The sequence below is a fragment of the Ovis canadensis genome, chromosome 12 (assembly GCF_042477335.2).
Source record: "Ovis canadensis isolate MfBH-ARS-UI-01 breed Bighorn chromosome 12, ARS-UI_OviCan_v2, whole genome shotgun sequence".
Classification (NCBI taxonomy): domain Eukaryota; kingdom Metazoa; phylum Chordata; class Mammalia; order Artiodactyla; family Bovidae; genus Ovis; species Ovis canadensis.
Window position 1 is genome coordinate 87,477,813 of NC_091256.1, and position 23,330 is coordinate 87,501,142.

At 42.0% G+C, this 23,330-nt stretch overlaps 1 protein-coding gene across 3 annotated transcripts in view; it reads right to left on the reverse strand.

Moving 5' to 3' along the window:
• DENND1B (DENN domain containing 1B) overlaps positions 1-23,330 on the reverse strand; it is a 261,857-nt gene that overhangs the window by 140,309 nt on the left and 98,218 nt on the right. For all 3 annotated transcript variants that reach the window (XM_069544323.1, XM_069544322.1, XM_069544325.1), the window contains exons 4-5: positions 11,136-11,185; positions 9,127-9,246 (exon numbers count right to left, since the gene is read on the reverse strand). In XM_069544323.1, the coding sequence (XP_069400424.1) occupies positions 9,127-9,246; positions 11,136-11,185 (170 nt within the window). The remainder of the gene's footprint in view (positions 1-9,126; positions 9,247-11,135; positions 11,186-23,330) is intronic.

Here is a 23,330-nt window from a genome sequence, read left to right on the forward strand (position 1 = left end):
CTTCTGCAGTTTTTCAGGTAATGTCTGATTGTATGATGTGACTGTCAATGATGCGTTTTAATCAGGAGTTGCCTAAAGCCATTAGAGAAGAACAGTCAGGTAAACCGTGGTAATTTTACTGAGCAGAATGCTGTATCTGTCTGCATTTGTTCAGTCATGGCCAACTGGTACAACCCCATGGTCTGTATCCTGCCAGGCTCCTCTGTCCATGGGGATTCTCCAGGCAAGAATACTGAAGTGGGTTGCCATGCCCTTTTTCAGGGCATCTTCCTAACCCAAGGATCAAACCCAGGTCTCCAAAATTGCAGGCAGATTCTTTATTGTCTGAGCCACCAGGGAAGCCCGTGTTGCAGGATGCTATAGAGTTCTTTAAAATGATCATTACAAACAGTTAAGTCAGGATTTGGAAGATGGCTGTCACTATCTACCAACTTCTTGTTAAATCTAATAGTATCCTGAATACAGCTATTATTCTCTGTGCCTTTTGTAAATGACACTATAATGACTATAAATGAATGAAAGAACATAAATTAATGAGGAAAGACAAATGCAGCAGAAAGCCACACAGGTGAACACAGGTGAGCAGCTTCATAGAGGAGATAGCAAACAAAAATAACTGATTTGGCAGGGGAGAGACAACCGAAACCTGGGTGTCAGCAGAAGGGAGAAGGGCCATGAGCCGCAGACTGGCCCCCACGGAGCCCTAAAACGCTGATCTGGGCTCTCTCAAGGGAAAACACTGCAAAGGCCCTGTATTTTCTTGCAGTTGAAACCCACCACTGCACATAAAATGGCTCTAATTCAGTTTCGTGCCTCTATCTTAAATACAAATTAACAGTCCAACCACCAGATATTTGAGGAAATATAGACGTGAATACAAACATAAAAGGAACTCCAAGTAAACAAAGACAATATAGACAGGTGGGAGTTCCAAAAATTGTCATTAATATAACAGCAGGATGCTATTAAACAAAACATAGTCTAAGAAAGGAGAAAGAAGTGAAAAAAGCAATTTATTAGACAAGAAAGAGTTCTCAGAAATTCAAAATACAAATGCTGAAAATAATTAAAATCAATAGAAAAGTTAGAAACTACATCAAGAATATCTCCTAAGGACTAGAATAAAGACACAAACTGATGGAAAATAGGAATAAATATTAGAATATCAGCGTACCAGTCTCAACTGTCATGCAGTTGACTAACAGCAGTTCTTAGAAAGGAGGGGAAGAAATAAATTTACTTTTAAAAATTACTGGAATATCCCAGAACTTTAGACATGAATCTCCACATTGAAAGTGCCCCTGGGTTAACTATAAAATAAATGAGCCCAAAGAGAATCACAGTGAAATTTCAGAACAGGGGTAGAAAGCACCTAAGACTTTCCAAAGAGAGAACACAGGTCGCACACGAAGGCGTCGAATCCCAAACGTCCTGGAATGCCTCTCTCAACAGCAGCTCTGGGAAGTCAGCAAACACGCCTCCCAAAGGCAGAGGATATACCCCTTGCAATCTAGAACTCTCTGCCCAGAGAAACTATCAGTCAAGTGTGGAGACAGGCTGAAAGCATTTTCAGTCTTTCTGGGACTCAAAAATTCACCTTCTGCATAATATTTTGGGAGAGCAACAAAATGGAGGATTGAGCAGAGATGAGGACTATGCGGATATACAGACAAGGAATCGGATCCCAGGGAAGAACAGGGAAGTCTAAGGATGGGTGTGCCAACACCTGGAGCGCAACCAGTCCAGACGGAAACGGGGGTGAGGGACCAGGGAAGGATATGGTGGGCTGGGGGTTACAACAAGCCGACAGCTTCATGCGGGAGCCTGGAAAAACCTGGGTGGAACATGTGCCAAAGCTCTGACAGCTTGGGGGAAATCTGAAAATCAGAAGTTAATCAGTTAGCACTGGTAATCCCAATTTGGTAGCTCAGTTGGTAAAGAATCCATCCACCTGCAGTGCAAGAAACCCCGGTTCGATTCCTGGGTCAGGAAGATCCCCTGGAGAAAGGACAGCCTACCCACTCCAGTACTCTGGGGCTTCCTTGGTGGCTCAGCTAGTAAAGAGTCTGCCTGCAATGTAGGAGACTTGGGTGTGATCCCCGGGTTGGGAAGATCCCCTGGAGAAGGGAAAGGCTACCCACTCTAGTATTCTGGCCTGGAGAACTCCATGGATGGTGTAGTCCATGGGGTCGCAAAGAGTCGCACACGACTGAGCAGCTTTCACTTTCACTTTTTAACTCTAATGCAGGCTTCCCTGGTGGCTCAGCTGGTAAAGAATCTGCTGCAGTGTAGGAGACTCGGGTTCAATCCCTGGTTTGGGAAGATCCCCTGGAGGAGGACATGGCCACCCACTCTAGCATTCTTGTCTGGGGAATTCCATGGACAGAGGAGCCTGGTGGGCTACAGTCCATGTGGTCGCAAAGAGTCAGACACAACTGAGAGGCTAACACTTTCAAACTCTTAACATTTCAGATGGTTAATCTATTTTCTACCATATCTTTCACTTACAAAAACAAACAAACAAACAAAAACACAACCTTAAAGATTACTGTTTTTAGATTACCAATTCAATACCCTGCGAATTACCAATCACATTCTTTATACTCACTATAATGCAAGGAAATAATGTCCATGAGGGATGGTCTGCCAAGACACATGGTAGTTCCTAGATACACTAGAATCTCTTTCATTTGTAGTCATTTCATAGTCACATTTCAACTTTCAATGGCCTGAAGAAACTGGCATTTCAAGAAATTTTCAGCGTGTTATACAGTTCAGATCTCTATGCTCAGATAAACTGAGACCTAATCTATGCAAGGAACACGCTGGTCCTGTTTTTTTTCCTGCTCTCCAGATCTTAAGATAAAGCAAGATGCACTGATTTTAGCTGGTTTGCATATCCACTTTTTAATCCTTACATTGTTATTTCACCTTACTCACATAAAGTGGAACCTTGTTTAAACCTCCTTCCTTGCCCACTATAAAAATAAGATATGTAATAAATATCTCATAATAAAAAGTTATTGCAAAGTGAGAGAATCCTTTTTTGCCCTAGACCAAATTTTCTGCTTTTTCTCATCTTTACATTATTACTTGACATCGGTTATCTTCAGCTTTCAATTTCCTTTCAAATTATGAAATTAACTGGTCCCCAATTTTTCATTAAGAAGCTTATACAAGGGTTTCCCTGGTGGCTCAGCAGTAAAGAGGCCACCTGCCAGTGCAGGAGACACAGGTTCAATCCCTGATCCGGGAAGACCCTACACGCCGCGGAACTAAACCCGTGTGCCACAGCTGCTGCACCTGTGCTCTGGAGCCTGGGAACCTTGAGGACAGAGCCCAAGCCCCAAGGCAGCTACTGAAGCCCGCGGGCCCTAGAGCCAGGCTCCAGGGCAAGGGGCGCGGCTCCAAGGAGAAGCCCCACACCACAGCTGGAGAGCAGTCCCAGCTCTCCACAGCTCAAGCAAAGCCCGCACAGCAATGCAGACCCAGCCCAGCCCAAATATAAACAAACAAATGAAACTAGTTTAAAAGAAAGAAGCTTATACAATATACATATATATATATATATATATACATATATTTGTAAGATTATGGACCTGTTTTTGAAAATGAAACAAAATGAATTAATAATTAACAGTTTACTTAAAAAAATTTAACAGTGCTAGGTATTTGGGAGTTACTATTACGCTTTATTATCTCCAAGAATATGTTCACTGAACTGCATCCTGATCCCAAACTATGCCTGATCTCTATACAGGGCACGGTGGATTTTGTTCTCGTGTTGATCCAACATTTGACTCTACCATATTCAGATCATTGCTGGACAGCAGGATGTTTTATAACCGCCTCTAACATGACTTCATCTGTAAATCAGACTGTCATAATTTAAAAAGACTAGTACAACAAGGTTTCCACCTATGGATACGTCCCCCAGTCATCCCTAAGGCTCCATCATGCTTAGTTATTTCATTCTGGACAGTAAGAGTTACAAGTCAGGTCTATGTCCATCTAGAAGTAGAGAGCAGAATCTAAATATGAGCGACTCCTCATTTATTGGAAGTACAGAAAACATCGATAAAACTTGTTAGGCACTCACTACGTGTATGAAAATACACTAGGTACTTGACATGCGTTCTCCCACGTAATTCCTATAGTAATGCTGTGATGTGTATCTGACTAAACTACGGTAAGACAACTGCATTCAGGGCCACAAAGCTACCGAACAGCAAGCCTGAGACTAGCACTCCAACTGAGCACCAGATGCTCAAGGCGCTAAAGTCAAGTCTCTCATAAAATTTATTTGTTTAACTAATGTCCAGAGCAGTATCTTTCTTTCTGCCTTTTATATTTTATGCATATGCACAAATTACCCAGCAGACATACATTGCGATTTGATTCTTTCACTTAACACATCAGTAATTCCTTCCGACTGTAGATTTTAGTACTGCTTGTTACATTCATCACTACAGATAAAAATCTCTGGAAAGAATATGGCCTGCAACATGGCACAAGATCTCTCCTCAGACAACACACATCTAGCAACATCTCAGTATATTTCCATCCATAAGACTGGCAACTCGCAGCCATCGTCTAGCCAACATTTTCCTCTCTGTGATTCGTTCCTGAGAGATAATGGGACTCTTTCTACCACAGCACTGTCTGATGCGTCAGTAAGCACCGTAAAGAACTGAGTTTAGTTACACACAGTGTGCCCTTCGTGAACACGCAATGGTTCTTAGCGTTAACCAGCCCCTTTTAAGAGTACATATCTATTTTTTTTTTCCCCATGAAAACATCACTTGTATCAAAGGGGACTACTCCGTAAGTCAGTCAGTATGCTCCTAGGATGTCAGGGAAGCAGGGATATTTTCTGTTGCAAATGAACAGTAGCATCTAGAGTGGAGGCTGCAAACTGGCTTCAAGCAGACATATCTAGCCCACGGTCATACTGTTGTTTGGGCAACGCACCGTGCCTGCTGAATTGAATAAGCTGCCAACTTCTAAAACAGGTAATTCACTGAAAAACCTACATTTCCTCTCTTAAAAATCAAAAGAACTGGCAGTGCTGGTCAAACTTTTTTTTTTTTTTCACTTTTCAGCAAAAATCTAGAGTTGAGTAACAGTTTGTCTTTGGATGTGGTATGTGCCATTTCTTTAGATCACCCCAATTTCCTACTGTCAGCCAAACCTGCTTATCTCATTTTAGTTCCCGACCTGTCTCTACAGGTAACTGAATTCGCCACCCCTGATACAGACAATTGGACAACGTGAAGTCCTGCTCACTTTATATGTGACGACAAAATGGTCCAGGGTACACCAAGGAGTCAGTGAGTCAAGTATTTTAACAAGGTTTCACTGCACACTTTAAAAACAAAAGTGTGCTCAAAAAATACACACACACATATAATAAACACTATAAATTATATAAGCTAGCCTTGCTCAGATAAGAAATGTTAGTCCCATGTTTTTATTTTTGTGGTTTCTTAATTTTCAAATATGTTCAAAGCAATTAATTTTTAACTCATGTATAAACTCCTGAACTAATTAAGTCAAAATAAGTTTTCACTAAATTTTACAGTCCCAAAGGTGTTCAAAATTTCTTACCACCAAACACAAACATCCCAGAAAGCTGTTAAAAATGCATTCAACATATAATGACTAGATAAAATGTTTTACTTGAATTTTATAAAACTGAAAATGTCATTCTTTAGCAAAAGATTCCTGTGACTCTCATAGTCTTGTAAATATACATAAATGTAAAACAGAGACATTAGGACCAAATCATTTTAAAACAGAAAACAGGAGGTTCTTCAAAGGTTAGTTATGAGATTATTTCCTTTTCATGAAGACGTAAGGCCAGGGACAGATGTCTCAGGAAAACCACAAGTCCACCAAACAGCAAGGAGACTTCCCCCACACTTGGGCTCCCACTATCCTATTGAGCTGATAAAACTTTTACATCTGAAAGTCAAAGGTTAAATAAAGGAAAGGAAATGTTTTTTGTCAAGCAGTCAGGTAACTACTAACAGTCTCGGTGATCAGCAGGAACCTAACTCAGAGTAATCAAATAAAACTAAGGAAACTGCCTTTCCGCAGAAAAACGTCTAATGTCTAGAGGCTGTTTTTCTGTCTGGAAAATTGACACAAAATGTGTAAAATTGAAACATGCTGCTTCTAAGGGACTTGCCTCAAGGAAGAGTGTGAAAGCCTCTGAGTTTGGTATGAGTCAGGGGCAGGGGACTGCAAAGGCACCAAAGGCTAGTCTGTCTTCCTTAGGAAGGTACTTACTTCATTTTGAACCCGTGGCGACAATTTTATAGTTGTAAAACTATGTTAATTAAATTAGAGAAAATATTATTTCCTGCATTTCTACTATAGTACTAAAGCAATGCTAAATACTAACAATGGCACGATTTAAATTAATACTATTTCAGGGTATCTTTGAAATTTTGTTAAAGCAGGACAAATATGCCATAGAAAAAGCTAAAGCACACAAAATTCAAAATTTTATTAAAGCATTATGTGCAAACTTTCTAGATCAGAACTCTAAGGAGTCATTTTTATTAATAATGTATATAAATCACTTAGCAAAACGTTTGATTTGTAGTAAATAAACAGTAAGTGATGCTGCTGTTAGTTTGCTATTATTAGTACTATCATGGCCATCTCTAACTTTGCTATTGAAGAAATCCAACACAGAGCTATTTTTTTGCTATCTTAAAGAAAATTTACTACCAATTTGCATTACTTTGTATTAAAAATCTTAAACAAGCTTAAGTGTATTCCATTTTCATTATGACTACTCTTGAAGGACCTAAAATATTTTAAACTATTAGACATCAACAAAAACTCAAGAGATACAAGTTTTCTTTTAACATTTAGATCATTAAAACATGAACTAAGACATTAGATGGTAAAATAAATGAATAGATTTTTATGAAGATATAGTTGATCACAAAAGTAAACAATTTAAAGTATTTAACCGGATACCATACAGAAAAACAGGAGAAACTACTAATTTCTGTTAAAGGATCTTCAATCACTGATAATGAAAATGACCTGTAAATAATCAATTCACTATTATCTCACAACAGAATACCTAAAAATATCATATGTTTCGATATAAATGCAATATTTTGCACAAAAGACAGCTGCAAGAACAAGATACTAAAATTTTTCATATCTGAAAGTCATAATATACTCCAGGTAAAGACATAAGTACCTGATTTTAAAAACTATAATCAGAAAGGATATCATCTTTGCGCTAAATCTCAACTTTTAAGAAAAGCCATATAAGTTTTTTCAGTTTATAAAGGCTTCTACATATATTCATTCCTTTCACCAGCTGTGAATAAACACCACAGTTTATCAGTTGCTAGCCAAGAGAAAGATATATAAACAACTCTGTAATTATATCAGGAATTGATTTTGGCGGCAGTGAGTTGTAAAACAGATTCAAATATTACCGAGGAATGACATCGACAACTTACTCATAAATGGGTCAGCATAACAATATAATAGAGACATGGAAAATGTGTGTGTGTGTGCACGCGCGCACGCGTGTGTGTGTGTACACACTGAAAGAGCAAGGTGGGGAGAGGCAGAAGCAGCTTAACAACTGTGAATCTTGGGCACGTGTAGATAAGAGTTCACAGGACTATTCCTGAAACTTACCTGCAAACTTAATTTTTTAATGAAAAGATTTAAAAATACATAGAGAAAAATCAGAAAGCTCGTACAGCCTCAGTCTTTGTTAGGACAAACTCGTGTGGGGCAGAGGGTGACAGACTCAAGGTGCTAGGCCCCGTCCAAGTGTGGCTCTGGAACTTTCAGTGTGAAACAAAAAGGTGAAGGAGATCTCCCCACCCACTTCCCACACTGTCACTCCCAAACCTGCTGCCCCAAAACGATGGTTTCAAATTAGAAGAATCAGCCTACAGCTGAAGCATGACACATTTCTGGATAAAACATCAACTTTTCAACACAACTGCTCCAGATTGAAGAGCTGAGCCTAAAGGCAGGAACAGGAGCATCCATGCTCCACTACTCATAAAGCAGTTAAGTATTTGCTTCTGAATACAGATCGGGAAAAACTCTCCAACTCAAACACACATTCTGAGTAAATTTATAACTTAACCCTCAAAGAATGACAGGAATGTAGCTGAACAGCAAGCGGACAGAGCAGACATCAGCATCACACCAACGTTCTTTGGTGATAATTACTCAACTGAACCTTATTTCTTTTCCTAGAAGCATTTCTAGAGTCTAGCTTGACCAACATGTGTATTATAACCACAGTATATAACACACCTACATTTTTGAGTCATCAGGGAAGCTAACCTTCAGGACCTGCCCTCCTCAGCACCAGCAGCTCAGACTCAGTCACAGAGACCTGCTCTCATCAGCCTCCTGAGCGCCAGGTGATGACGGAGGTGATGGGGGCAGGAGAGACAGGGCTAGTGAAACAGACTCAGGACGCAGGAGACACCTGCTGCTCAGAGCCAGCTCAGGCTGCTGGCTCAGCAACACCAGCGCCAGCGAGAGGAATGAGACACGTCAACTTTATGCAAAATTTCACTAAAACGTACAAGGTTAGAAACATCTTCTAAAATTTTTAAAACACCACGTGGCCAAAGAAAGCACCTCTGAACAACTTCTGCCCAGAAGCACCAGTCTGCAATCTCTGTCTTAAACCACCAATTCACCTTCGAGGAGCCAAGTCATGGGTCAATAATAGAAAAGAGCACGTGCTAATTTAACCGGACTTTCCGCATGCTATTCAATATGTGAAACATGTGACCTGCTATTTTAAAAATTAACCCATAAAAAGTATTCTTTACAAGAGCCAATGCTAACACAACATTGTAAGTCAACTATACTTCAATAAAATAATTATTTTAAAAGAAGCCAATTTTACTCTCACTGGTAAATCTTTAAGCCTAACTGATGCTGCATACAGAGAATAAACAAAATTCTTTTTCAGCTTAGCTGGATTTAGAGAAAACAAAAAATATACACAAGCACATTTTTAAGCCTCCCAAGCATACAGCAAGGTGCAATAGAGAGACACAGTTAATCTATCGTGTCCCCAAGTGCATTTTTTTTTTCACGACAAACACTCACCTCAGGATGCATAAGCAGATCTTGCCTCCTGCGGTGAGTCGGCAGAACCCAAACCTCTGTTTGCTCTCAATGTCCGTCAGCACAAAGGCAAAGTGCTGTCCAACCTGATTCCGAGACGCTCTGAAACGCAGCAACGGGACAATATTTCAAGCCTCGGGTGAGAATTGTCTTAAAGAAAAGCCAGGGTCAGGTGACATGGACGCGAGCCATTGTTTTCACATTTCCAGTCAGTCGGTTCTCAGAGCTGGAGTGATATTTTAAAACTATGTGAGTTGACCTACTCAATATATGCTAGTACATGGCTGGAGAATCATAAGGTGTCTTAACCGTAAGTTTTCAAGTGCTTCAACTGTTAAAGTGTCAGCCGTGTCTGACTCTGAGACCCCACAGACCGTAGCCCATCAGGCTCCTTTGTCCATGGGATTCTTCTGGCGAGAATACTGGAGTGGGTTGCCATCTCCTCCTCCAGGGGATCTTCCTGACCCAGGGATCGAGCCCAGCTCTCCTGCAGTGCAGGCGGACTCTTTACCAGCATTCGGTAAATCCCAGCAACACTAGTCACGGCACGCCAGGGGCGAGCAGCTCCAGCCTCTCCTCCGGAGTGCCCCAGGGCTGCCCACACAGCAGAGTGTGTCGTGCCCAGTCTGCTGGCAACCCGACCAACTCCCCTGAATGGCTTCTTTGACATTCTTACTCAATAAAGTCCCGTACAAATTAGTATTGGCATTTCTTTTTAGCATTCTCTTCTAGAGCTGTCTATATCCTGGTAATAAATTTCCAAGTACAAAATAAGAATGCAATTCCCATGAACAAAGCTTACTACAAAGAATTTTAGTTACTGTTGACCCAAGTGTCAGACAGTCAATATGTGTCACGCCGCCATGGAAGGTGAGCGAATCATGTGCAAGGAAATAAGTTACTCACTCCTACTGTACCAATACTGTAAATCATTTTCAACTGTCAGGAAATATTGCATTTCAAACGCTGAATGTCTAACAAACACACTTTTATGTGCAAGATGGGTAGTTTGTTTTTTTTTTTTTTTAAACAAGCTTCAAAAACAGCCTGTGGTGCCGAGTGTGCCCTCTCGTGCCCAGCGCTCGCAATTTACTGCCCACGCTTTGCTTCCTTTATCTCGTCTTCGCTATTAACTTGGAAACTGCAACTTTAGTGGACACGACTGATTCTCCACAAAAGAGCTATGCTTATTAGCATCAATGAGTCCATCGTTCGAAAGGCTGTATCTTTAATGCTGTACAATTTTAGATTTTTACCCATCTTGACTTTTAGCAAAATATTTTCCTAAAATAAATTTTCTTTTAAAGTTGCCTTACAGCATACTCTTTAAAAAAAAAAAAAACAACTGGCATTGGGGTGTGAAAAATCACATGAAAAACAATAAATGGTCTGTGTTATGCTCAAAGAGCTCTATATGCTGCAGCATTCCTGCCACAACCCAGGTAATACTCTATTCATTCAGCATTTGTTCAGTAAAATACAAACATAATGAGATTTTCAAAACTGCTAGGTAAGAGGGTGTCTGTGCAGCCTTCGGTAATATTGCACTATTTCTATAAAGCTATTTGTGGGAGACAACCAGCCATGAGTTTCACAATATCACACAGATGGTCTTTTCAATCAGGGTGAAGTGACACAGATACTAGGTCGTATACACCTAATTTTAAAAGACACAATTCTAAGGCTCTGATAAAGGACATACGGATGTTCTTTTTCCTCCGAGTGCTTACAATATGTACCTGAAGAACAAAAGGAAGAAATGGAACCTTGAGACTAATCCCAACTGGCCCCAGTGGAGAACAACAGAAGATATGGTGGGTGGTTTAGAAGCCTTCTCCATTTCAAATATTATTTGATTTTGAACCTCTTGTGTGTTTTGTTAGAGGCAGTGAGGAAAAGCACATTTCATTCCATAGAGAAGACACAAGTAATAACTCTACAGTGCTCGTAGGGCAGGCTCCAGTTACCTTAAGCGATGACTTATACTGTACCTTTCAACGTCAAAGGGGAAGCAGAACTTTGGCACAGTCTGTAGTACTTCCTGTGAATGTAAATTTAAAAAAAGCTTTAGAATGTTTTTAAAGATGCAGTTAAAACTTCTTTTGAGACATTTTCAGGGGAAAAAAGTTGTTGTTTTTTTTGAAGAAAAATAGCAGAGGTTCCTAGATTAAAATAATTGATTATTAAAAAGGAATTAAGTGTGTGCTTCGGCAGATTGTGCTGACAATGCCTCGGAAGCCCCGGGAGGGAGAGGCCTGGCCTGAGGGTATTAACACCCCTCACGTCCCCGCTGGGACTCCCTTCAACAAGGCCATATGGATTTTACGAGAAGCACCGCACCATATGGGTAAGCTGCGTCTGCTGCTACTGGTACCACAGGCTAGCCATGGGGACTTCTGACAGATCCTGGCTCAAAACATAAATGTTGTTTCAATTAAAATGCAGGCAGAGAAAAGGGAATGAGGTTGGCAGCAGAATGAATTACTGAGAGGTGTAACAACTCAACGTGCGCCATAGTAAAATCGTTCGGGGGAAAAAAGGATTTTCCATAGCTAGAGAAACACACTTATAGTTTGAACTCTTGGTATATTCAACAGCAGTAACACTAATCTCACACTCTTAAAGAAATGTGTATGCAAAAACAAGCCTTTAAGGGTAAAACAACAAAGCTTCTCTTCTGTGCACTTTAAGAATTTCCTAGTATGAAAAACAATGTTTTCAGCGTGTTTTGTAACCGTGGAAAATAATCTTACTGACTTTGAAATCTGAAGTGATTTTATAGTTACTGTAAAATAATTTTAAAACCTTTTAGAAATCATATACATTAACAAGTATAACAAAATGTACATAATTGTCACATATTTGGTAAAAGACAGAAAAAGATCTGTATTGTTATATAGAAAAAAACAACTTAGAGTTAACTCCTATCATAAAGTTAAACTTCAGAATTGACGGTACCATCATACAACTTTAAAGCCTAGTGATCTTACAAGACAAAGCAGAGATATATGATGATGTTTCATATTAAAAAGAAAAAAGAGCCAATATCTTAATACAGTGTCATCTCTCCAAAAAAGATTACCTTGCCTATCGCCTCTTTACCAATAAAATCTGCACTCCGAGAAATCAATATATGAATTTAAATTCTACATAGGCAAAAACACAGTATTGAGGGCTTTAAAGCAGAACTTCTCACATTCTTTTAATACGTAGACTGATATCAAGTATCAGTTCAAAATAAATCATTGTAATATTCCATTTGCTGTATGATTCAGGGAGCTCAACCCCAGCTCCGTGACAACCTAGAGGGGTGAGGGGTGGGAGGGAGGTTCAAGACGGAGGAGACATATGCATACCTAGAGCTGATTCATGCTGATGTATGGCAGAAACCAACACATACTGTAAAGCAATTATTCTTCAATTAAAAATAAGTGGAAATGTTTAAAAAAATCATTGCAATTACCCCAACGCCAAAACCTAAGAAAGATTCGAGAGCGTTACGAACGTATATATTTGAAAGTATGAACACAAATGCCATATTTAGGAAAAAACTGTTTCACTACTGACAATGTTTTATTAAATGGAATTGAAAGAGCTGCTAAACTCGAAATAATTCAAGTTACTTAAATTGCAAGCAGGTCAGTACAAAAGAGGACAGTTCATCTGAACATTGACAGACTTTATCTTGTGCTGCAAAAAGTGAAGCCTTCTCATATTTATAACGGCTGCCCCCCGGACCCAACCCGGCCACTGCCACGAAGCTGTTCATATCATTTCTGTAACAATAAAGATATATATTCAAAACCCATTGTCGCCTTCCAAATATACCCGAATCAATAATATATTGCACATTGATTTTAAGACTCCAATGAAGAAGAATGTTTCCCGGTTAGCTACTCAATAGTTCACACCCTCTCCCTGCCCCCCTCCCACAAGCAACACACACACGCTTCTGCAAAGCAGCCTCGGCTCGCTCCCCAACTGGCAGGAGCAACCCTCAGGGGACAAGTCTTTAAACCTCCGCACTCTTTAAAATTCAACCAGCCAGCAGGTCTATAGACTAGTGTATAAACAGTATAGACAAAAAAATCCCCTCTCAGCTTATGTCAGTGACAAAGCAGCTCAGCAGTTGACTGCTCCTCCCCTGACAGTATAAGCCAGGCTTACGCAGATCAATGACCGCCAGTCCCACCTAGCTCCCAGGGCTCGGCTCTCCTCCTTAATTACAGGTGCTGTTCAAACCGAGGTTGGAAGAGAAAAGAGGGCGAGAGGGAGAGCAGGAGGGGGGATGGAATACAGGCAAACAGCATTTTGATCGCTTTTAACAACGATGTTAAGTGAAAACTGTACTTTTATACTGATTCAGAAGTGCTCATGAACTCTGATATTTCCCCCACACAGTATTCTTGACATGACACATACATCCACACACACGCCCACACACACATGCACAGGCGTGCGTGCACGTGCGCGCACACACACACTGCTACATTTCTGGATTGGTATCCACAGATTACGTGAAAGGTAATACTCTTCAAAAGTTACGTTTTCTCTATCCAGACAGGCTTTGGTGTTTATGAAATACCTGATTTCCTTAAGCAAGAAAATTATCTGGGTTCTCAAAATCCTCTTAATTCTCTAAAACATTTTTCTACAAAAAGAACACATTGACTAACATGTCAAATGTTAAAAACAGAAGGAACAAAAAGAATGACACAGAATATGCAATTGTGAACAGCAAAAAAAAGGGGGCAATTATACATACATGTGTGTGCTCAGTTACATATACGTGTGTGTGCTCAGTCACATACGTGTGTGTGCTCAGTTACATACGTGTGCATGCTCAGTTACATATACACGTGTGTGCTCGGTTACATATGTGTGTGTGCTCAGTCACATATGTGTGTGTGCTCAGTTACATGTACGTGTGTGCTCAGTTACATACGTGTGTGCTCAGTTACATATACATGTGTGTGCTCGGTTACATATACGTGTGTGCTCAGTCACATATACATGTATGCGCTCAGTTACATACGTGCGTGTGCTCGTGTGCTCAGTTGTGTCCGACTCTGCGACCCCATGGACTGTAGCCCATCAGGCTTCTCCATCCGTGGAATTTTCCAGGCAAGAATTCTGGAGCAGGTTGCCATTTCCTCCTCCAGGGGATCTTCCCGACCCAGGGATCAAACCTGTGACACTTTCATCTCCTGCATTGGCAAGCAGATTCTTTACCACCACGCCACCTGGGAAGCCCTACATACATATGCAGATGCCCTAAAAACACCATGTCTACTACACAAATAAACTGACTGGAAAATAAATAACTGAAAATGTTTGCATGGTGTGTTTTGGTCTTACAATCCTGTATCTATACTCATAAGCATTATGATCAAACTGAGCCCGTTAAGACAGAAGAGGGTGAACGGCTTGTGTGAACAGCGGCATATGGACTTTTTATCCATGCGATTACTGTTGAACAATCTAATTCATCAAATAAAAAAGGAAACAAGCCTTTAAGAATCTGCTTTTAAAGAAGAGCTCAAAGATGTAAAGGGTACCTCCTGATTAGAGTTCAGTAACTACAAAGGTCTCAGAATTTCCCTGACAAAACTCTAAGAGGCGATGAGATGCGTCACCGTCAGGATCCGTAACCACTCTCCCTCCTCCTCACTGCTCCTGCCCCCGCTCTCCACTGAGAGGTGGCTTCTGAGGTGCGTGCAGCCCTCTCTTCCACACTCACGAACTACATCCGCCCGGGCACCGTCTATACCCATTTATTCAACTGCAACCCCCAAATTCCTTAGCCCCTGTAAGCTTAGATACTTCTGTGAACTCCAGCACTACACGTCTAACTACCTCCCAGTACCTATTTCTGAGTGTTCTGCCACCTCAAATTCAGAATGAATAAACTGAAGTCCTTCTAGCTGCATACCCCTTATCAGCCAGAAGGGCAGCACCATCCATCCCCGGTGCCCACACAAGCCCATGGTGGCTGTCCAGACCTCTCCCTCTCCCTAACCCCTGCCCCCACACATAATCAACCACTAACCAAGTTCTGCTTATTCAGTTTCATTAAACGACCTCGCTCCAGAGGTTCCCAATACAAAGACAGAAAGAATTAGAAGGAAGATAAGAACGCGGAAGAATCACTTGGAAGCATTTTTCAAAACACACCTGACTGCCTCCAGTAAGGGTCCTGACGCCTTAACTTAGCTTGAGTGGCACGTGTAACCCGGGGATGAGACGAACGGGACCAGACCAGGGCGCTCACTGCACCCCAGCAGTCCTCCCCCTCTCGCTGCAAGTGGCGAGGCGGACTTGTTCGGAGACTGGCTCAGCATCCTCCTCAAGGGCTCCAGAGTCTTCCGGCCTTCTGCCCTGCTGTCCTGAGTCTGTGGCCTGGTCCTTGTCACCCCTACTCGTGGCCACAAAGTGAGCTGCCAGAGTTCGGCTGACCACATGCAGACCGCAGGGTGCAGTCAAAGCTTCCTGGGAGGCGCTTTCTACCAGCGAGGAGACCCTTCCCAGAAGGCCCACCAGCTGCCTTTCCCATCCCACTCTACCACCTAGAAGAAGGCCACGGCCTCTCCTGGACTAACCTCAGGCAGGGCAACAGTCATCCAAACTCAGCCCAGCCTCAGACTGGTTACAGGAAACTCAGAGTTCAGACCCATTTATTTCCCACTAACCACTGAATGTGCAATTAATTATAAAGAAGCCTGAAGTATCATGTTTTCTTCCCTGAAACTCCTCCCCCAAATTTTAACTAGATAAGAATTAAAGTTATACCAGAGTTCTTGGGGAAAATGTAACACAATTTTATGTAAAGTCAGTTTTCAAATATGCACAGTTGTCTTCATTTGAACAACACGTTCAGAATCATTTTGTAACAAGGGGGCTCTACTTATCGATTTTAAGGTAATTTTTCACAAAGGCCATATATTTCTCAAAAGGTGCTTATATAACTTTGCATATTATCTCCCAAAATAAATGAGTGATTTAGGATATCATGTATTTGCTCAATCTATCTGTGCTTTACATGGGGGAAGAATAAACTTTATTTTCCTTAAAAGAAACGTTCACTGAGCTACTCGGTGACAGGCAGGCGGCACAGTGCAGAACTGGGATTCCCAGACCACACCTGATCTGCCCCGGGCACCACAGCACCCGCAGGGGGCTGCAAGATGCTCAGCTTTCAAGGAAACACAGGTACACTAACAGGGGGGTTAGATTAGGAGGCATTTCATTAAAAGGTAGACCTGCAATAATACAGTAACTCACATGCACAGCGTCTTTAAACATCATCTTCTCATCTTCTGAAGTTTTCAAGCTGGATACTCTACTTTAAACTTAAGAGCCAAGGAATAACTGTCAGGATTAACTGACATCACTGCGGGATTTCTCGACTTTTTTACTTTTCTGTACTATTTCTGTACAGCAAGTACACTCTGCTGTAAAAAGAACTGTACTGTCGAAATACAAATTTTGAGGATTTTGGTTCTATGTGTACCAGTCAGGTGACAAAGATCTCTGTAGTCGACATTTGTTTAATCTGATGCCAATGAAAAGGCCTAGATTCAAAGCAGGGCAGAGTGATATTACCATAAATACATATACTTAACGATTAGGCGCTTTACTTGACAAATGAAAGGAGTTATATATTTCCCTCATTAATTTAAGATAAAGAATTTAAAAGGCATGAAAGGAAAGTGTATATATATATATATATAATATATATATAAGCAGGTTTCAAAAGTTTTTTCCTCAAAAATTCTATTACCAACCTTCAGTTTCTTATCCCTAGGTTAACACTAACTTTTAATCAAAGATTTGAATAACAATTATCCACTTAGGAAAACCCTCTTTTTTCCCCTAATAACCATATACCCTCCCTACTCCTTTCAGACTAACATATTTGCCCTTTGCTTCACTCACCCTTAGTTTAACTAGTAACATTTTCTAGATCAAAGGAACTACCTATATAATACAGTAGAGTACTGCCTATAATACTTATTTGCACCACAGAAATTAAGGTACTTAAAAGTGACTATCAAACTTCCATTTAAATCAACATCAGAATTAGGTAGAAAAATGTTTCAACTTTTAGAGAGAAACAAGTTTCACGCCCGTCAACTGATCTGCTCCCGTGACCCCAGCCCACAGCTAAATGCGGAGAAGAGGAAACGAACGGGGATTACCGATTTTCAGAGCGAAGACAAGATCCTGGAAACAGCCCCACACACAGTGTGCAGGCACACGCCGGCAAGGTGGTAAAGCCCAGTGGTCAGTGCCTAGTGCCCCGGGGCAGGGGTGACGTTCAGACCTGCCTGTGCCAGCCCCTGGCCACGCGCTCCAGTCACAGCTGCTAGAAAATGGGCCAAAATTATCACCTATCTCGTAGGATTAAGTGAGAATTTTCTAGGGGATTTATATGAGGATTAACTTAGAAATCCACGTCCAATGATTAGACAATGCCAGGCACATAAACCATCCCAGCCCAACAACTGTTAACTCTTTTATTAAAGAGCTAGTTGTTTTAATAACTCAAGTGTCACATGAATTCAAATGCAGAAGATACTTACACAACAAATATTTACTGAATAAACTGCAGCATTTAAAGTCCTGTGTCCAATAACCTATGCCAAAACATTAACAAACCAAGACATGAGATGATAAAAAAATATATACCGAATAGTCTACCTACCTCCCTGGAAGATGTTTAACACATTCAGTTAACATAGGTGCCTGTGGATACAGACACAGATCTGAATATCCTCACCTACTTCCGCTGCATCGCACACAACAGAAGCAGACTTGGTCAGAGCTGCAAAGTCACACCCTGTGCGGGGGCGGGAGGGAGGCTCGGGCAGGAGGGGATGCGTGCTTGCAAACGCTGGTCCACTCTGCGGCACAGCAGAAACTCACACACGTTGGAAAGCAACTCAACTCCCATTTGGAAAAGTCACGCTTGATGAGGTCAGCGTGTACAGGAGCTGCCTTCAGGCTACCATCCTGGCTATTTCTCCGAAGTAAGAATATCTTTGAAGAGTCATGCCAACAGACGCTTTTCACTTAAGGGGGGGTTTACTTTTAAAAAAAAATCCTCTTTCAGGTATTTATTTATCAACGCACCTGATAAGGACTAACTGCCAACTATACACGTGGCACTGAGCCAGCGCGGGGAGGAACATCCAGCTTCCTGCTCCACCAGCCCTCCCAGACCCCCTCTGGCCAGGCTCCCCTCCAGCCATCCTGGCCAAGCTGCTGGCAAATGTGGCCTCAGATAAACACACCCTCTATGCACCACTGCCCTCCAGGAATGGGTTATGTTTTCCATTTTCTTTGATTTTGAGTCAGTCTTTGTACTTATCCTAACCTTTACCTGGAATTTATGTTTTCCCGTTTTGTACACAGCCAGACCCTGGATTCATAGTATTCCTCATCTTCTTCAGACCTGGACCATGTGCAATGTCTGTCGCGACATTCATGTAAATATTTTCCACTCACTGGGTAAGTCGCACACTGAAGAACGTATTTTGCTCTTACGGATGACAAATGAGACATGCTATGTCCCAGAGAAGTAAATTACAGTTATCTTTTTTTTTTTCGACCCTGCCTTGAGCCTAGTTCAGAACTATGCCTGAACTGCTTGATATTCCTTAGATAGTGAATCTTGCGATAAAACCAAATGGATAAAACCAAAGACAAATAATTTGTCTGATGCTTTAATAAACAACAGAACCTTTCGTTTTAGAGCATAAATCAGGGACCCTACACTTTAGGTAGTCACTGTATTCAACACAGTACAGTAAGTACTAATCGTTTCTCTATGCCTTGAAGGCCCCTAGAGTCTATACAGTCACCCAGCAGAAATGAGAATCACGGTGTCTTTTAAATGTCTGAAAATATCGTAACTATCTATTCGAGGGCTTTATCTGAAAGAACTAAAATATAATTACACAATTATGAAATATGGACTGTTGAATGAAGATTACTGACTTAGATATAAAGTCTAAGAAGGGAAGGGAGTAGCAGAGGATGAGATGGTTGGATGGCATCACCAACTCAGTGGACATAAGTTTGGGTAAGCTCTGGAAGATGGTGAAGGACAAGGGAGCCTGGTGCGCTGCAGTCCATGGGGTCACAGGGTCAGACATGACTCAGCAACCGAAAAACGACAGGAAGTCTAATCAGTGCTAAATCACATTTACAAACTCAGTGTGAGACACACAAATAGTAATATGGTGATGCATGTTTATATATATGTTCATTTAGTGAACACTTAATGTGTGAGGAGCGATCAAAGACAGTCACAGTGTAATGTGACAAGAGCGCTGGTGGTAACGGTGAAACACACCCAGGGAGTCTAGAAACCAGACCTGTAAAGCAAGTCGAGGACGGGGGCTTCTGGAACGGAGTGGTCGAAGTCTCGGGGGAAGAGACTGCGTCTAAACAGAGAACGAGAAGCTGACCAGAGGCCCATACGACGAGGGGGAGGTAGACAGGCGGGCAGGGTGGCTTCCCCGTCGCAGGCAAGACTATCACAGAAAGGTCCGGCAGGGTCTGGAGGCGGAAGGAACATGCACAAAGTCTGAGCGGCTGAGAAGACAATGTGGCCTGAAGAGTCGGTAGGGGACAGATGGGATCCCAAGGCCTTAGACCAACTCAGTTCTGACCTGACGCAAAGAGGAAGGGAGCCACGCTGCTGACCTGCCCAGAACACTTTACAGCCGCCTTCTCAGCACAGTTCTCAGCGGCAATCCCTTTTACTCTCAGAAGTGCCCAGGTTACGACTTCTTGTTACAGAAACCAGAACAGTGGTCTCCTGGGGCCACGGGCGTGGGTGGGCTGGCACAGAAGCACCCAGGGAAAGGCAAGAGGGAACTCCCTGCACTGACAGGAATGCATCTTTACAGGAACGAGGGCCATATGGGGTCTCACTGCACACCCAAGCGGACACACGTCTGCACCGCACCACATACAAACCATCAGTGAGAAAAGAACAAGGGAGGACCCCAGTTTGCACAACAAATCACGGCCAGCTGACCTAAGAGAAATAGGGAAGCTATGAAGCAAGGGAGGGACGTGCCTGGACCGGAATTTCAGGAAGGTCGCTCCACCATTTGCAGGATGGGTTTTAAAGGACGAGAATGAAGACTGGAAAGTCAGTGAGGAGGCCTTTGCGATCATGGCAGGGAGTGGTGGTGGCCTGCCGCGGACGGCTGCAGCAGGAAAACAGGGTACAAGGTTAAGACGAAAGCAAGAGCAGAGAGGGAAAGGTCCAGGCGGGAGCTGGGTAAACTGCCCGGTGCTCCAGAGATAGCATGTGGCCTAGAAAGAGACAAACACGGGGATGGCGCTAATTAAAAGGTACGGAAGCAAGGAGAGACGGGATGCTTTCACTGTCCGCCATTATGGACAATTAATACTACTCTTCATATTTTCACAGCCCCCTTAACAAGTGACTTTCTTATAACATTTCCAAATTATGAAGTCACTGTACTTTCTCATAATCCTGTCTTTATTTTCCTAGGGACTTGTATCAAGATATAGGTTACAGACTGTTCAACCACCTCTGGTGTTATAATCACAATACATTCTTAGTCAGGAGCCAGAAATCGATGAAGTTAGTAGTGACCCAGAAGGTCCTAGTTGCTACAATGGACATGATCAATCAGAAGAGATGAATCTCCAAAGTCTCTGACGGCTTATTTACCTTTGGAGTTCTCCTAAGGCATAACCAGTGCCTGGCCAGCACTCACTCTCTCAAACAAAACTGCTGATCACATATGAAACGATGCTTTCAGCACCATCAGAACCAATCCACCTTGGTAGATAGTTCAAGGAAAGGTGATTTAAGGGTCTGAATGCCTTTTTTTCCCCTGATTACCTACCCAAATAAAGATATGATAAAAATAATGGCTTTCTACACTAGGTTCTGACCTAAGCACTTACATGTATTATCTCACTTAAACCTAACAATAATCCATGTTTTATTCTCTTTTATACGTGTGCGTGCAGGGGGCAGAGGGGAGAGATCAAAGAGACTAAGTAACATGCACAAAGGCACAAAGCTAGCAAATGCTACTCAGGGTTTAAAATCAGAGGCTAAGCTTCTAACCATTATTCCCCACAGTATGCATTTTTTTTCACTTTGTTTTTATGTTCATCCAACATAAAATCAGCAGATGCCTGGTTCCGATGCCTGCTTGGGCTCTATATGGTGGACACTGTCCATACATAGGAAGAATTACGCTGTACAACTGTACTTCCCTGGTGGCTCACGCCGTAAAGAATCTGCTTGCAATGCAGGAGACCTGGGTTCAGTCCTGGGTTGGGAAGATCCCCTGGGGAAGGGAATGGCAACCCACTCTAGTAGTCTTCCCTGGAGAATTCCCATGGACAGAGGAGCCTGGTGGGCTATGTACATGGGCTCACAAAGAGTCAGACACGACTGAGCGCTAACACTTTCATTCATGTTTTAATTAGAACCAAAGTTCAGCTTGGCGTATGGAACAATAAAGGGGGCAGAGACAGGAGGAAACCATGGCAGGAGAGATGGGATGATGCGTCATCACAAATGCGAATCCTGCCTGCCCAAGGTTGTTCTATGCCCTCGAAATGAAGTCCTGAGGCAGAAAAGCAACGCTGCCTGTGGCTATGCCTGTTCCTTCCCACTGAAAACACTAGACTTACAGTAAAAACATACATCTGACTTCTTTCAAATAACAGACTTATAAACAAGGGCTTATGGAGATTCTTTCTCACACAGGAGCGAAATACCAAGGAATTAAATTTGAAGCATATTATTTAAATCTGAAACCACCAATCATCTGATACTTATGAGAACAAGGGGCTTCCCTGGTGGCTTAGATGGTAAAACATCTGCCTGCAACGCAGGAGACCAACATCAATCCCTGGGTTGGGAAGATCCCCGGGAGAAGAGCATGGCAACCCACTCCAGTATTCTTGCCCGGAGAATTTCATAGACAGAGGAGCCTGGTGGGCTATAGGGTTGCAAAGAGTCGGACATAACCGAGCCACTAATACTATCAGAACAAGGATCACAACAGAGCAAGTAAAGAATGCTCAAGGAACATAGACAGGATGAGGTAAGACAAAATTATTAGCAACAGAGGGGCCCAGGGTGGGGAGAGCGTGTGATTATTTCAGGATCAACAGTAGGAACCTGCAGGTTGGGCCAAAGCTGTATCTGTGGCCACAGGTGAAGACGTGGAAAACGAGGCTCAGGCAGTAAGCATATCGGGTCACTGATACCAGTAGCCATTCTGCTTGTGAAGTTTGCCAGACATTTTTATCCCCTTCAATTTAAAGCAGGGACTAAGTGCCTAGTAATTAAAATAAAGCCTTATTCAAATATAGATAGCAATCATGACTAAAAATCAAGAACCTAGAAACTGATTTTTTTTTTTAATTTTTAAGTTCAGTTCAGTCGCTCAGTCGTGTCCGACTCTTTGCGACCCCATGAATCACAGCACGCCAGGCCTCCCTGTCCATCACCAACTCCTAGAGTTCACTCAGACTCATGTCCATCGAGTCCGTGATGCCTCCAGCCATCTCATCCTCGGTCGTCCCCTTCTCCTCCTGCCCCCAATCCCTCCCAGCATCAGAGTCTTTTCTAGTGAGTCAACTCTTCGCATGAGGTGGCCAAAGTACTGGAGTTTCAGCTTTAGCATCATTCCTTCCAAAGAAGTCCCAGGGCTGATCTCCTTCAGAATGGACTGGTTGGATCTCCTTGCAGTCCAAGGGACTCAAGAGTCTTCTCCAACACCACAGTTCAAAAGCATCAATTCTTCAGCGCTCAGCCTTCTTCACAGTCCAACTCTTACATCCATACATGACTACTGGAAAAACCACAGCCTTGACTAGATGGACCTTAGTCAGCAAAGTAATGTTTCTGCTTTTGAATATGCTATCTAGGTTGGTCAGAAACTGATTTTTTTTTTTTGTATTTTTAGAGTACCTTAAGTTATACAAGATTTTTCTTTTATAAAAAATGTACATGCCCACAATTTTTAATATGTCAAACAACAATTAAATCTGAAGTCATAAATGTCTTTTTTTAATGATTTATTTCTTGAAATTCTAAATAGAAATATTGTGAGCTATTATTTTGCAAACTTATTCTGCTCCACCCATTCTAGAACATCCATCTCGTGGGATAA